Raw genomic sequence first — 15000 nt, 5'->3', positions numbered from 1 at the left:
TTTATATTGGAACAGAAAAGGCATGCACACTCAAGACAAGACGTTGAAGATCTAAAGAAGGATGGATGATTATCGCCAGGCGTCTGCTAGTTTATCTACTGATCTACGATTGCAATTAGCACGCTGATGTATAACTAGGAAGACGTGTGTTGACGTACCCACTGTTGGCGGGCTCCAGTAATGGTGCCAAGTCATTCGAAACCGGCACTTGGACGGACACAGTCTTCATAGTCACAGGAAACAGAAACCACTTTATTTCTGTTGCTCTTGGCGACCATCAGGAGTCTTTCATCATGCTATCGCCGTGTTGTGGGTGTCGTTTTTTTTCTTTAAATAGTATCTGATACCTGCGATCGCTGGTGTTGTAACACGTGCTAGATATAATATTGCGAGGGCAAAGACGTCTAACCATGTCGTCGCTAAGTCTTGTCGCTGATGGCCACATCAGCACGGAAGTTGAGCGCCTCAACATATGCTGTTTGGTCGATATGAAAAAGGAGAACTGTTGCCAAGCAAGCAGCTTTTCCAGCGGTGTTTGGAAGAACTATACTTACCACCTGCTGGGTGAGACCATCATGGAACTACCGCTGTACATTAGTATTTATGTGGCCATCTTCAACTGTGTGGTTTTCGTGGTCGGGATTATCGGAAACGTCTTAGTGATCCAGGCGGTTTTGAGGCTGAAGGTGATGAGGACCCGGATGAACTATTTCTTGATGAGTCTTAGTGTGGCCGATCTGTTGGTACTCACAGTTTGCCAGCCGTCCGCCATGATGGAATTTTACGGCAAAGAGCGGTGGCTGATTGGAGAAGCAATGTGTAAGTACGGTGCAAGTATTGTTTTAGTGACAGCTGCAATCACCCTGCTACAAGAACAATAACACTTACCACCACCACCACCACAGCAGGAACAACCATCACCACATTCACCACAACAAGCACCACCACCATCACCATAATAACGGTAACAACCACAACCACCATATTAACGGCAGCAACCACCACCTGGTACCACAATAACAACCACGACCATCATCACAATAACAGCCAAAACACTACCAGCACCACAATAACCACCACCACGACAATAACAACCACCACCATAATAACTACCATCACCACAATAACCATCACCACCACCACAATAACAACCACCACCATAATAACTACCATCACCACATTAAGCACCACCACCACAATAACAACCACCACCATAATAACTACCAACACCATAATAACTACCATCACCACAATAACAATCACCACCACCACAATAACAACCACCACCACCACCACAATAACAACCACCACCATAATAACTACCATCACCACAATAACCATCACCACCACCACAATAACAACCACCACCATAATAACTACCATCACCACAATAACCATCACCACCACAATAACAACCACCACCATAATAACTACCATCACCACATTAAGCACCACCACCACAATAACAACCACCACCATCACCACAATAACCATCACCACCACCACAATAACAACCACCACCATAATAACTACCATCACCACAATAACCATCACCACCACCACAATAACAACCACCACCATAATAACTACCATCACCACATTAAGCACCACCACCACAATAACAACCACCACCATCGCCACAATAACTAATACAACCACTACAATAACTACTACCACCACCACCACAATAACAACTACTACCTACCACCACCACCACCACCACAATATCTACTACTACCACCATAATAACAACTACTACCACCACCACAATAACTACTACCACTACCATAATAGCAACTACTACCACAATAACACTACCACCACCACCACCACAATAACAACTACTGCCATCACCATAATAACAATTACTAGCACCACCACCACCACAACTAGAAGTTAATGCTTAATAATGTTTCGTTAGTAAGAGAGAAGTCAGTGTAGTGACTAAAAGCAACCCTCTGAGACACTGAATCCCTCTGGACTGCAGCCTGCGCTGGGGTACGAACGTAAAGTCTGTGATGTTTTAAAGTGGAAATACCGTCTAAAAGTAGATTAGAACTTGGCTCAGAGGCACTTGCCTTTTTAGAATCATGGACAATGTATTTCGGGATAATACAACCCCCCCCCCCCCCCCCCCCCCCCCAAAAAAAAACCAAACAAAAAACCCCCACAAAAAACACACACAAAAACCCCAAAACAAAAACAACCCAAAAACCCAGGATATACGAAAATGAATATTTTAAACAATAAAATGTCAGTAACTTCTAATTTATGTTACAATTTAAAAAAAATAAAAATACATCTTAGTGTTTAAAAACTAGGGTCTGTCACTTTAAAATCTATTAGCCTTAAATCTATTGGTTAGTGGTTAAAAACTAGGGTCTGTCGCTTTAAATCTATCAGCTTGGAACCTATTGGTTAGTGTTTAAACACTAGGGTCTGTCGCTTTAAAATCTATCAGTCTTAAACCTATTGGTTAGTGTTTAAACACTAGGGTCTGTCGCTTTAAAATCTATCAGTCTTAAACCTATTGGTTAGTGTTTAAACACTAGTGTCTGTCGCTTTAAAATCTATCACCTTTAAAAACCTATTGGTTAGTGTTTAAAAACTAGGGTCTGTCGCTTTAAAATCTATCAGCTTTGAACCTATTGGTTAGTGTTTAAAAACTAGGGTCTGTCGCTTTAAAATCTATCAGTCTTAAACCTATTGGTTAGTGTTTAAAAACTAGGGTCTGTCACTTTAAAATCTATCAGCCTTGAACCTATTGGTTAGTGGTAAAAACTAGTGTCACTTTAAAATCTAAAACTAGGGTCTGTCACTTTATAATCTATCAGCCTTAAACCTATTGGTTAGTGTTTAAAAACTAGGGTCTGTCACTTTAAAATCTATCAGCCTTAAACCTATTGATTAGTGTTTAAAAACTAGGGTCTGTCACTTTAAAATCTATCAGTCTTAAACCTACTGGTTAGTGTTTAAAAACTAGGATCTGTCACTTTAAAATCGATCAGCTTCAAAACCAATCGGTTAGTGTTTAAAAACTAGGGTCTGTCACTTTAAAATCTATCAGTTTTAAACATATTGGTTAGTGTTTAAAACTAGGATATGTCACTTTAAAATCTATCAGTCTTAAACATATTGGTTAGTGTCTAAAAACTAGGATCTGTCACTTTAAAATCGATCAGCTTCAAAACCTATCGGTTAGTGTTTAAAAACTAGGGTCTGTCACTTTATAATCTATCAGTTTTAAACATATTGGTTAGTGTTTAAAAACTAGGGTCTGTCACTTTAAAATCTATCAGTCTTAAACATATTGGTTAGTGTTTAAAAACTAGAGTCTGTCACTTTAAAATCTATCAGTCTTAAACATATTGGTTAGTGTTTAAAAACTAGGGTATGTCACTTTAAAATCTATCAGCCTTGAACCTATTGGTTAGTGTTTAAAAACTAGGATCTGTCACTTTAAAATCGATCAGCTTCAAAACCTATTGGTTAGTGTTTAAAAACTAGGATCTGTCACTTTAAAATCGATCAGCTTCAAAACCAATCGGTTAGTATTTAAAAACTAGGGTCTGTCACTTTAAAATCTATCAGTTTTAAACATATTGGTTAGTGTTTAAAACTAGGATATGTCACTTTAAAATCTATCAGTCTTAAACATATTGGTTAGTGTTTAAAAACTAGGGTCTGCCGCTTTAAAATCTATCAGTTTTAAACATATTGGTTAGTGTTTAAAACTAGGATATGTCACTTTAAAATCTATCAGTCTTAAACATATTGGTTAGTGTTTAAAAACTAGGGTCTGTCACTTTAAAATCTATCAGTTTTAAACATATTGGTTAGTGTTTAAAACTAGGATATGTCACTTTAAAATCTATCAGTCTTAAACATATTGGTTAGTGTTTAAAAACTAGTGTCTGCCGCTTTAAAATCTATCAGTCTTGAACCTATTGGTTAGTGTTTAAAAACTAGGATCTGTCACTTTAAAATCTATCAGCCTTGAACCTATTGGTTAGTGTTTAAAAACTAGGATCTGTCACTTTAAAATCTATCAGCCTTGAACCTATCGGTTAGTGTTTAAAAACTAGGGTCTGTCACTTTAAAATCTATCAGTCTTAAACATATTAGTTAGTGTTTAAAAACTAGGGTCTGCCGCTTTAAAATATATCAGTCTTGAACCTATTGGTTAGTGTTTAAAAACTAGGATCTGTCACTTTAAAATCTATCAGCCTTGAACCTATTGGTTAGTGTTTAAAAACTAGGATCTGTCACTTTAAAATCTATCAGCCTTGAACCTATCGGTTAGTGTTTAAAAACTAGGGTCTGTCACTTTAAAATCTATCAGTTTTAAACATATTGGTTAGTGTTTAAAAACTAGGATCTGTCACTTTAAAATCGATCAGCTTCAAAACCTATTGGTTAGTGTTTAAAAACTAGGATCTGTCACTTTAAAATCGATCAGCTTCAAAACCAATCGGTTAGTGTTTAAAAACTAGGGTCTGTCACTTTAAAATCTATCAGTTTTAAACATATTGGTTAGTGTTTACAACTAGGATATGTCACTTTAAAATCTATCAGTCTTAAATATATTGGTTAGTGTTTAAAAACTAGAGACTGTCACTTTAAAATCTATCAGTCTTAAACATATTGGTTAGTGTTTAAAAACTAGGGTCTATCACTTTAAAATCTATCAGCCTTAAACATATTGGTTAGTGTTTAAAAACTAGGGTCTGTCACTTTAAAATCTATCAGCCTTAAACATATTGGTTTGTGTTTAAAAACTAGGGTCTGTCACTTTAAAATCTATCATCTTCAAAACCTATTTGCTTAAAAGCTCAACGAACATTACCCATGCGTCGGAACAAATTAGACCGAGTCTCGTTAACTATGCGTTGTCGAGACGCCGTAGTGGACGTGTGACTTACTTACCAGTCGTAACAGTTAATATTGATTACTCGACGCTAATGTAGAGATAAGAAAGAAGATAAATTGAACAATTACTGTCATTTCCACATGTATCGATCTATCGTAAATATTTATGACTTGGGTTTAGCAGGACGACAGCGCGACCAACGTTTTCACGTGGTCAACAGTCTTACCAGGCACTAGCGTAGCCAGGATTTTAGATTGTGTGTGTGTGTGTGTGTGGGGGGGGGGACCCACAATTGGGGAAGGGGGGGGGGGAACCCACACTATGTATGTATGCATGGTTTTATAAAATTCAATACAGTAAAAAAAGGAAAAAAGGTCTGATTTCTTGGCCCCCATGCCCCCCTCCTCCGTCCCCCACCGTCGCTACGCCACTGTTACCAGGACAAACTGCCGACACGGAGGAGGAGAACGAAATCTGGACACTTCGTATCGTAGGTCTGAGTACTTCAGTCATTCACTCAGTCGGTTGAGCGCTCGTCTGAGGTGTTTGCATCGAAAGGTCGAATCACCTTGATTTGATTTTGTTTCCTCGTTCCAACCAGTGCACAACAACTGGTCCAAAGGCCGTTGTATGTACTTTCCTGCCTGTGAGAATGTGCATATAAAAGATCCCTTGCTGCATTAGAAAAAAATGCAGCGGGTTTCCTCTGATGACTACGTGTCAGAATTACCAAATGTTTGACATCCAATAGCCGATGATTAATTAATCAGTTAATCAATGCGCTCTAGTAGTGTCGTTAAACAAAACAAACTTTCTTTCATTCATTCATTTCAACTTATTTGCGTGCTTATATCCAATTAAGATTCAAGCACGCTGTCCCGGGCACACACCTCAGCTATCTGGGCTGTCTGTCCAGGACAGTGGGTTAGTGGTTAGTTGGTAGTGATTAGCGAAGGAGAAGTCGGTGTAATAGTCTTACACCTACCCATTGAATCGTTAAAACTCGATCTGGATGGGAGCCGGTACCGGGCTGCGAACCCAGTAACTACCAGCCTTATGTCAGATGGCTTAACCACGACACCACCGAGGCCGGCTATCTTTATACAACATATAAGCCGGGACGTAGCCCAGTGGTAAAGCGCTCGCCTGATGCGCGGTCGGTTTGGAGTCGATCCCTTTCAGTGGGCCCATTGGGTTATTTCTCATTCCAGCCAGTATACCACGACTGGTACATCAAAGGCCATGGTATGTGCTATCCTGTCTGTGGGATGGTGCATACAAAAGATCCTTTGCTGCCAATGGAAAAATGTAACGGGTTTCATCTGATGACTGTGTCAGAATTACCAAAATGTTTGACATCGAGTAGCCGATGATTAATAACTCAATGTGTCGTTAAAGAAAACAAACTTTAACTTTATGCAACTCATCGGTCACTGAAGGTTCTATCTAGCTGCCAACAGTTAACGTGCCAGATGTGATAGATTCGTCGATTTCGAACGATTTGTTACGACGTGACAGGGGTCTAGTCGTACTGAGAGCGACTCTACATGGTGTGACAGGGGTCTAGTCGTACTGAGAGCGACTCTACATGGCGTGCAATAACATTACAATTTTCATATCCCCGAGTTATTAATAGTGGTACAAAAGATTACGTGTGGGGTCGATTAATGTGTAATTATTTATAAAGAATAAATGTGAAAAGGCCGGTTAAGAGTACAAAAGTAGAGTTAGTAGCTCCCTCCTTTATCTTTCGACGGACCGTTCAAAAATGCGCCTAATTTCCCTCATTAAAACTGCGCACCTGTTTCCCTTTGGCATTAATCCTACGGTACATTCCAAATTCCTTAGCACCGAAACCACACCCGGCCTGTTACCGACCGCGGTTAAGCTGCTGGTGCTCTCTTGTACCTGCCAGCGCAAGCGGTCCCCTCTCCCACCACCCCAACCCTTTCATGTCCTGAACAGTGGAGCCGGCCGAGGTCGGCACCTGTGCCCACGACAAGCGTGCGCTAAATCAGCTTGCTCTGACTGTGCACGTTAAACCCTATGACCTGACCTGACCAGGTCAAAGCTTAGGTGTTTGTACATAGGGCCATACCTGGCCTGAAATAACTAGGGGCCGTAAAAAAAGTAATCGGAAGGAAGGAAGGAAATATTTTATTTAACGACGCACTCAACACATTTTATTTACGGTTATATGGCGTCAGACATATGGTTAAGGACCACACAGATATTGATAGAGGAAACCTGCTGTCGCCACTTCATGGGCTACTCTTTTCGATTAGCAGCAAGGGATCTTTTATATGCACCATCCCACAGTCAGGGTAGTACATACCACGGCCTTTGATATACCAGTCGTGGTGCACTGGCTGGAACGAGAAATAGCCCAATGGGTCCACCGACTGGGACCAATCCCAGACCGACATCGCATCAAGCGAACGCTTTACCACTGGGCTACGTTCCGCCCCCCCCCCCCCCCCAAAAAGTAATCGAATACAATAATATACGAGTAGGGTATTCTCCAGTTAGAGTAAAATTCGCTTTTATCTGGAAGGCAGAGGCGGTTCCAGGGGGAAGGGGGAGACAGTGGACCCGCCACCACTACGTTTATTCAACTTCCTCTTGTTTTTCTGACTTTAAAAACAAAAATGCCTTGGTTTGCCCTTTTTAGGAATTTTGTCCATATGCCTCCACCCTTTATCCCCACCCAAAATAGTTCCTGGATCCGCCCCTATAAAGGGCACTTTTAAATTATTTTTCTGATGTCGCAATAGCCCTTGACCCCCCTCCCCTGCTAGATTCGGCCCTCAGACACTCGCTAGACTAAGTCTACTTATGCAGAGGCAATTCAGAAAGATTAAGGTCAACTTTAATTTGTGTCCAGTCGTAACTACCTCGAGCATTATTCATAAACATTTTGTTACAGACATTTGAGACGCAATATTCTTCTATAGCTACAGTATTCACGGTCCACTGACACTGCGAGCAACGACTTTCAATTTGTCGATGAGATAGGTCCAAAACATAAATAATTCAGTAACTACAAGGTTTGGCACCATAGGTATTGGGCTTTTGATCGTGGAACCGTGTACAAAACATATGAGTCACTCGCGGTATACGCAAGATTTACCAATGTTACAGTTTTGTTTGGTTTAACGACACCACTATAACACATTGATTTATTAATCATCGGCTATTGGATGTCAAACACTTAGTAATTTTTTACATATAGTCTTAGAGAGATAACCCGCTACATTTTTCCAATAGTAGCAAGGGATCTTTTATATGCACCATCCCGCAGACAGGATAGCACATACCACGGCTTTTGGTATATATACCAGTCGTGTACTGGCTAAAGCGAGAAATAGCCCAATTGGCCCACCGACCGCACATCAGGCGAGCGCTTTACCACTGGGCTACGTCCCGCCGAAAAGATTGACCAAGTTTGACAATATATATTAAACAAACTACATAGTATGAAATAACTGACGCTTGAATGAAGGGGGAGTAGTTCAATAAACACAATAATATGATGATGTATGAAGTTATTTTGTTTTGTTTAACGACACCACTAGATCACATTGGTTTATTAATCATCGGCTATTGGATGTCAAACATTTGGTAATTCAGACATATAGCGTCAGAAACGAAACCCGCAAATATGTTTTCATTAGTAGCAAAGGATCCTTTATAGACACCATTCCACAGACAGGATAGCACATACCACGGCCTTTGGTATACCAGTCGTGTACTAGCTAGAGCGAGAAATAGTCCAATTGGCCCACAGACGGTAACCACAAATATATTTTCATTAGTAGCAAGGGATCCTTTATAGGCACCATTCCACAGGCAGGATAACACATACCACGATGTTTGATATACCAGTCCTAGAACGAGAAATGGCCCAAAGAGCCCATCGACGGGGATTGATCCTACCTCGACCGCGCATCAAGCGAGCACTTTATCACAAGATTACATTCCGCCCCTAGATGATGTATGACAGAAGAAAGAAAATTGCAATAACATATTAGAAGGATTTAAATAAATGAATTTGCATCCAGTAGATATCTGAATGCTTCTTGAATAAATGAAGAAATAACAATAACAACTACAATAACAGCAGCAGCAACAGCAACAGCAAAAATAACAAAAACATAACAATATCCAGTAAAACGTAATTATGTATGCTATATAAACAAAGGAAAAAAACTCTAGTCAAACACACGTATAAAATGTGTATTAGTAGAAATCGTACATAAAGACCAGTTGTGCCCCACTCGGAATCAGGTCAACGAAATCAGTTTATTTGTATTTAAAACCCCCACAAAACAGCCCAACAATAACATTGACCCCCCGCCCCCCTCCCTCCCCAAATGAGGCTTGTCTATAGGGTTTGTACCATTAAATCAAATACCATATACAACAATAGTAACATATTATATGTGCCTAAAGCTACATATACACGTACGCGTTTAAATCATAATTTATATTATCATAAATATCCGCTATGTGTATAAATACTACCATCCCGCAACCGTAAAGCACAACTATTAGCTACCACACAGGTACTAGTTAAAATTATACTACATGAATTCACTGACTAATTCTCGCTCCAATCAGTGCACCACAACTGGTACATCAAAGGCCGTGGTATGTGATATCCTGTCCATGGAATGATGCATATAAAAGCTCCCTTGCTGTTAATCGAAAAGAGTAGCCCATGAAGTGTCGACAGCGGGTTTCCTCCCTCAATATCTGTGTGGTGCTTAACCATATGTCCGACGCCATATAACCGTAAATAAAAAGTGTTGAGTGCGTCGTTAAATAAAACATTTCCATCACTGACCAAATGAAACACATTTTTAAAACAATAAAACCTGTAATTCTTATCACTAATGGTAGGACTGGTAGTATCAACTGTCCAAATATAATCTGGGTCCTCCAGGAACTTTGACCCAGGGAGATGCTGTTTGATATACTGCTATTTTGATGATATTTTTCATGTAGTGTTAATCGCAGAATGAGAATAATTCGCTAGTCGTTATACGGATAGGGAATACATGCATTTTGAAATTATATAGAACCGATTTCAATGGACAGTGTAGGCCTACTTTACAAGTTATTCGGTGACAAAGTGTTATCATCATCGAACATATCTAATTCTGTAATAGAACAGTGATTTAGGCATTACCGATTTCAATGGACAGTGTAGGCCTACTTTACAATTTATTCGGTGACAAAGTGTTATCATCATCGAACATATCTAATTCTGTAATAGAACAGTGATTTAGGCATTACCGCTTTCTTACAGCACATGCCTGATTTGTTTTGAAATCTTATTTATCCAGTATTTACTACATATCATTACTATATATAATGGTAAGATATAGTACTAGGCCTCCTCAATGACGAAGTTTGAGAAGGTGCCGAGATGGATGTACCTTAATAATCTAGGGGAACACTAACACCTTTGTCCCATCCGAGATGAATGGTTTTCATCGTATCTAATCTTATTACCCATATGGTTAAAAATATTTTGGTACATATCAAAGTGATACGTCCCACAAGAACGCCAAGAGGGACGTAACACTTTGTGACGTCATCGATTGGCGCACTACAACCTTACAGAAACGTCAAGTAAACGAGCTGAGCGATATAGATTGAAATCGATTATGGGTAATTCAAATACACCTGCACTGTTAAACCACTGAACTTTTGTCCATTACCTTTTAGTAATGGATGAAAAAACCCCCACTAGTTTATTACCCCTTCAGAACCACTCACGTTAAAATCTATAATTACATATTTGATATATAATATTTTTATTTATTAGTGTACTTTAAGTAGGGGAATACCCTCGTAACTCTCCATTCCTGAAAAATAATGAGAGTCGGCGCTAGCGGGCCTCGTCTCCATTATTTTTCTGGAATAGAGAGTTACACGGACATTCCCCTATACTAAATAAAGCTACTGACAACTGAAACTTATTTCACTCTGGACATAAACATCATACGAAATGGAAGCTCGTTTAATATCCTATAATTAATTACCACCTATCTTTATACATGTAACTGCAGGTATTATTATTTTTACGCCCAATTGCCGGTGTATTTTTCGTGCTGGGGTGTCGTTAAACATTCATTCGTATTATTATTTCTCTTTTTTCTGTCACAGGTAAAATCGTTCCATTCCTGGAAAACGCGTCTCTCCACTCGTCCATCCTGACCCTGCTCACTATCGGCTTCGAGCGCTACTGCGCGATCTGCTACCCCTTCAGGAAGCAGCGAGATGGCCACCTGAACAAGACGCGCACCAGCATCGCCGCCATCTGGGTGGTCTCCTACGTCCTGTCTCTGCCCTTCATCTTCATGACGCTCCAGGAGGACGCCGACTACTACGACGGCAGCACAGTTAAGGTCTGCAGGACTAAGATGGCGGACCTGCTTCCCAGGATCTACGTGACATTCCTCTTCTGCGTGATGGTCCTGCTTCCGCTGGCTCTGCTCACGTACATGTACTCGGCCATCATCTGGCAGCTGTCCCGCCAGGACTTGGCTGCGGCGTGCCCCGGGGACTACCAGAACAAGAAGAGGAGGCAGGTCGTCAGGATGATGGTCTACATCATCGTCCTCTTCTTCGTGTGCATCTTACCCATCAGGGTGGCGATCCTCCTCGTCGTGTTCCTCACGCCAGAGACGATGCAGTCGATCGGGCTGGAGGCCTACCTGAACGTTCTGTCCTGTGTCAGGATCATGATGTACATCAACAGTGCAGGGAACCCCATCATTTATGGACTCCTGTCCACCAAGTTCAGGGAGTCTTACAGGAACAGTATGCCCGATTGTAACAAACTGATGTACAGCAATTCAGAGAGGCAGAACAGTATCAGAAATATCGTGAAGAGGGATTTTGAGGCTCAAGGCGTGACTGTGCCTTGTGTTATAGCTTTAGAGTCATTGCATGGGACGGGTGTATAATGAAACTGGTTTCTAGAGTAGCTGCTTGGAACTGACGTACGGCATTTGTGAGAGGCAGAACGTTATTGGAGATATCGTGAAGAGAGATTTTGAGGCTCAAGGCGTGACTGTGCCTTGTGTTATAGCTTTAGAGTCATTGCAAGGGACGGGCGTATAACGAAACTGGTTTCTAGAGTAGCTGCTTGGAACTGACATACGGCATTTGTCAGAGGCAGAACGTTATTGGAAATATCGTGAAGAGGGATTTTGAGGCTCAAGGCGTGACTGTGCCTTGTGTCATAGCTTTAGAGTCATTGCATGGGACGGACGTATAATGAAACTGGTTTCTAGTGTAGCTGCTTGGAACTGCCGTACGGCATTTATGAGAGGCAGAACATTATCAGAAATACAGTGAAGAGGGATTTTGAGGCTCAAGGCGTCACTGTGCCTTGTGTCATAGCTTTAGAGTCATTGCATGGGACGGGCGTATAACGAAACTGGTTTCTAGTGTAGCTGCTTGGAACTGCCGTACGGCATTTATGAGAGGCAGAACATTATCAGAAATACCGTGAAGAGGGATTTTGAGGCTCAAGGCGTCACTGTGCCTTGTGTCATAGCTTTAGAATCCTTGCATGGGACGGTTGTATAATGAAATTGGTTTCTAGAGTAGCTGCTTGGAACAGCATTTTTGAGAGGCAGAACGTTATTGGTATACCGTGAAGACGCGTGACTAGTCCTGTGCTATGGTTCTAGAGTATGTGCTGAACTGGTTTCTAATCGTTTAGGTGTAAGTGTCTAGAAATAATAATTTAAAAAACCCATGTAGCAAATAATGACTAAATCGTCATAACCGATTGCTATATATTACCATAATTAAGAAATTATTTTAATGGAGTAAGTGTTTCTTTTTAAAATAATTATGTAAAAACAATGTGGTGTTTTTACTTTTTGTAATATTTTCGTACGATTTATGTTCTAGTCAAAGTGTCTACAAACAAAGACGATCTGAGTTAGTTATTCTTTACGAATCTAACTTAGTATTTATGTATTTAATCTTACTCGTTAAAAGGTACATATTATACCAAATGGGTAAATGGTTAACTTTAAAAACTTTATCGACGCAATTATAAGTTAGTTACTGAATGTTTGGTGCGTACGAATAAAATCTCAATTAAGTTATATACAGGTCTTTGGGTTTTTCTAGCATTTATTCTATATGAAATTCTATATAAAATTCACACACAGGTTTGAGGAAAACAATTAATTTAAGTATGATTCGAATTTTGCAATGTCCTTTCTATATGTTTTGCCGAATCCTTTCCATATAAAGATGATCAATGAACACGAATACGTACTTAACAGCTCTGGGTCGCAGTGAGTTCTCCCTGTAATAGTCACAATGTAACAGCAGTGTATTTAGCCATAAATCTTTATTAAATGATTGTTAGACTGCATGATTTTCAAACCAAATTACTGATCAAGCTAACTGTACAACAATCGCTTCAAATCGTACATCTTTATGAAAACAAATTTGATGTCATTGTTTACTTATTATGTCCCTTAACGTTGTGCTGTGAATTAGTTAGGGAGCCAAACTTGAAAAAAGGCTCAAAATCAGGTTCAAGGTGATAAACTGGAAGCGAAAAATGGTGATAGCTTCTCATAAAGGCGAGGTCTGGAAGCGAGAGTGACAGCTTCCCATAAAGGGCGAGGTCTGGAAGCGAGAGTGACAGCTTCCCATAAAGGGCGAGGTCTGGAAGCGAGAGTGACAGCTTCCCATAAAGGGCGAGGTCTGGAAGCGAGAGTGACAGCTTCCCATAAAGGGCGAGGTCTGGAAGCGAGAGTGATAGCTTCCCATAAAGGGCGAGGTCTGGAAGCGAGAGTGACAGCTTGCCAAAAAGGTCTGGGGCGAGGTCTGGAAGCGAGTCTGGAGCGAGAGTATTTCCCATAAAGGGCGAGGTCTGGAAGCGAGAGTGACAGCTTCCCATATAGGGCGAGGTCTGGAAGCGAGAGTGATAAAATTTTGATATTGCAAAGGGCGAGGTCTGGAAGCGAGAGTGATAGCTTCCCATAAAGGGCGAGGTCTGGAAGCGAGAGTGATAGCTTGTCATAAAGGGCGAGGTCTGGAAGCGAGAGTGACAGCTTCCCATAAAGGGCGAGGTCTGGAAGCGAGAGTGATAGCGTCCCATAAAGGGCGAGGTCTGGAAGCGAGAGTGATAGCTTCCCATAAAGGGCGAGGTCTGGAAACGAGAGTGATAGCTTCCCATAAAGGGCGAGGTCTGGAAGCGAGAGTGATAGCTTCCCATAAAGGGCGAGGTCTGGAAGGGAGAGTGACAGCTTCCCATAAAGGGCGAGATCTGGAAGAGAGTGATAGCTTCCCATAAAGGGCGATGTCTGGAAGCGAGAGGTCTGGAAGCGAGAGTGGCAGCTTCCCATAAAGGGCGAGGTCTGGAAGCGAGAGTGGCAGCTTCCCATAAAGGGCGAGGTCTGGAAGCGAGAGTGACAGCTTCCCATAAAGGGCGAGGTCTGGAAGCGAGAGTGACAGCTTCCCATAAAGGGCGAGGTCTGGAAGCGAGAGTGACAGTCATGGAAGCTGGAAGCGAGAGTGACAGCTTCCCATAAAGGGCGAGGTCTGGAAGCGAGAGTGAGAGTCTGGAAGCGAGAGTGACAGCTTCCCATAAAGGGCGAGGTCTGGAAGCGAGAGTGACAGCTTCCCATAAAGGGCGAGGTCTGGAAGCGAGAGTGATAGCTTCCCATAAAGGGCGAGGTCTGGAAGCGAGAGTGACAGCTTCCCATAAAGGGCGAGGTCTGGAAGCGAGAGTGACAGCTTCCCATAAAGGGCGAGGTCTGGAAGCGAGAGTGCAGCTTCCCATAAAGGGCGAGGTCTGGAAGCGAGAGTGGCAGCTTCCCATAAAGGGCGAGGTCTGGAAGCGAGAGTGACAGCTTCCCATAAAGGGCGAGGTCTGGAAGCGAGAGTGGCAGCTTCCCATAAAGGGCGAGGTCTGGAAGCGAGAGTGACAGCTTCCCATAAAGGGCGAGGTCTGGAAGCGAGAGTGATAGCTTCCCATAAAGGGCGAGGTCTGGAAGCGAGAGTGACAGCTTCCCATAAAGGGCGAGGTCTGGAAGCGAGAGTGACAGCTTCCCATAAAGGGCGAGGTCTGGAAGCGAGAGTGA

The 15000-nt window shown here is 41.7% G+C and overlaps 1 protein-coding gene across 1 annotated transcript; it reads left to right on the top strand.

The window, feature by feature from the left end:
- Positions 1 to 374: 374 nt before the first annotated feature.
- Positions 375 to 12969, top strand: LOC121384571 (cholecystokinin receptor type A-like). Its single transcript, XM_041515026.1, has 2 exons — positions 375 to 819; positions 11045 to 12969. Exons 1-2 carry the CDS (start codon positions 411 to 413, stop codon positions 11845 to 11847), a joined length of 1212 nt encoding a protein of 403 aa, XP_041370960.1. The 5' UTR covers positions 375 to 410; the 3' UTR covers positions 11848 to 12969.
- Positions 12970 to 15000: the final 2031 nt, after the last annotated feature.

The sequence above is a fragment of the Gigantopelta aegis genome, chromosome 10 (genome assembly GCF_016097555.1).
Source record: "Gigantopelta aegis isolate Gae_Host chromosome 10, Gae_host_genome, whole genome shotgun sequence".
In the NCBI taxonomy this organism is placed as follows: Eukaryota; Metazoa; Mollusca; class Gastropoda; order Neomphalida; family Peltospiridae; genus Gigantopelta; species Gigantopelta aegis.
The sequence above is the reverse complement of the archived record's forward strand: the minus strand, read 5'-3'. Positions and strand labels throughout refer to the sequence as shown.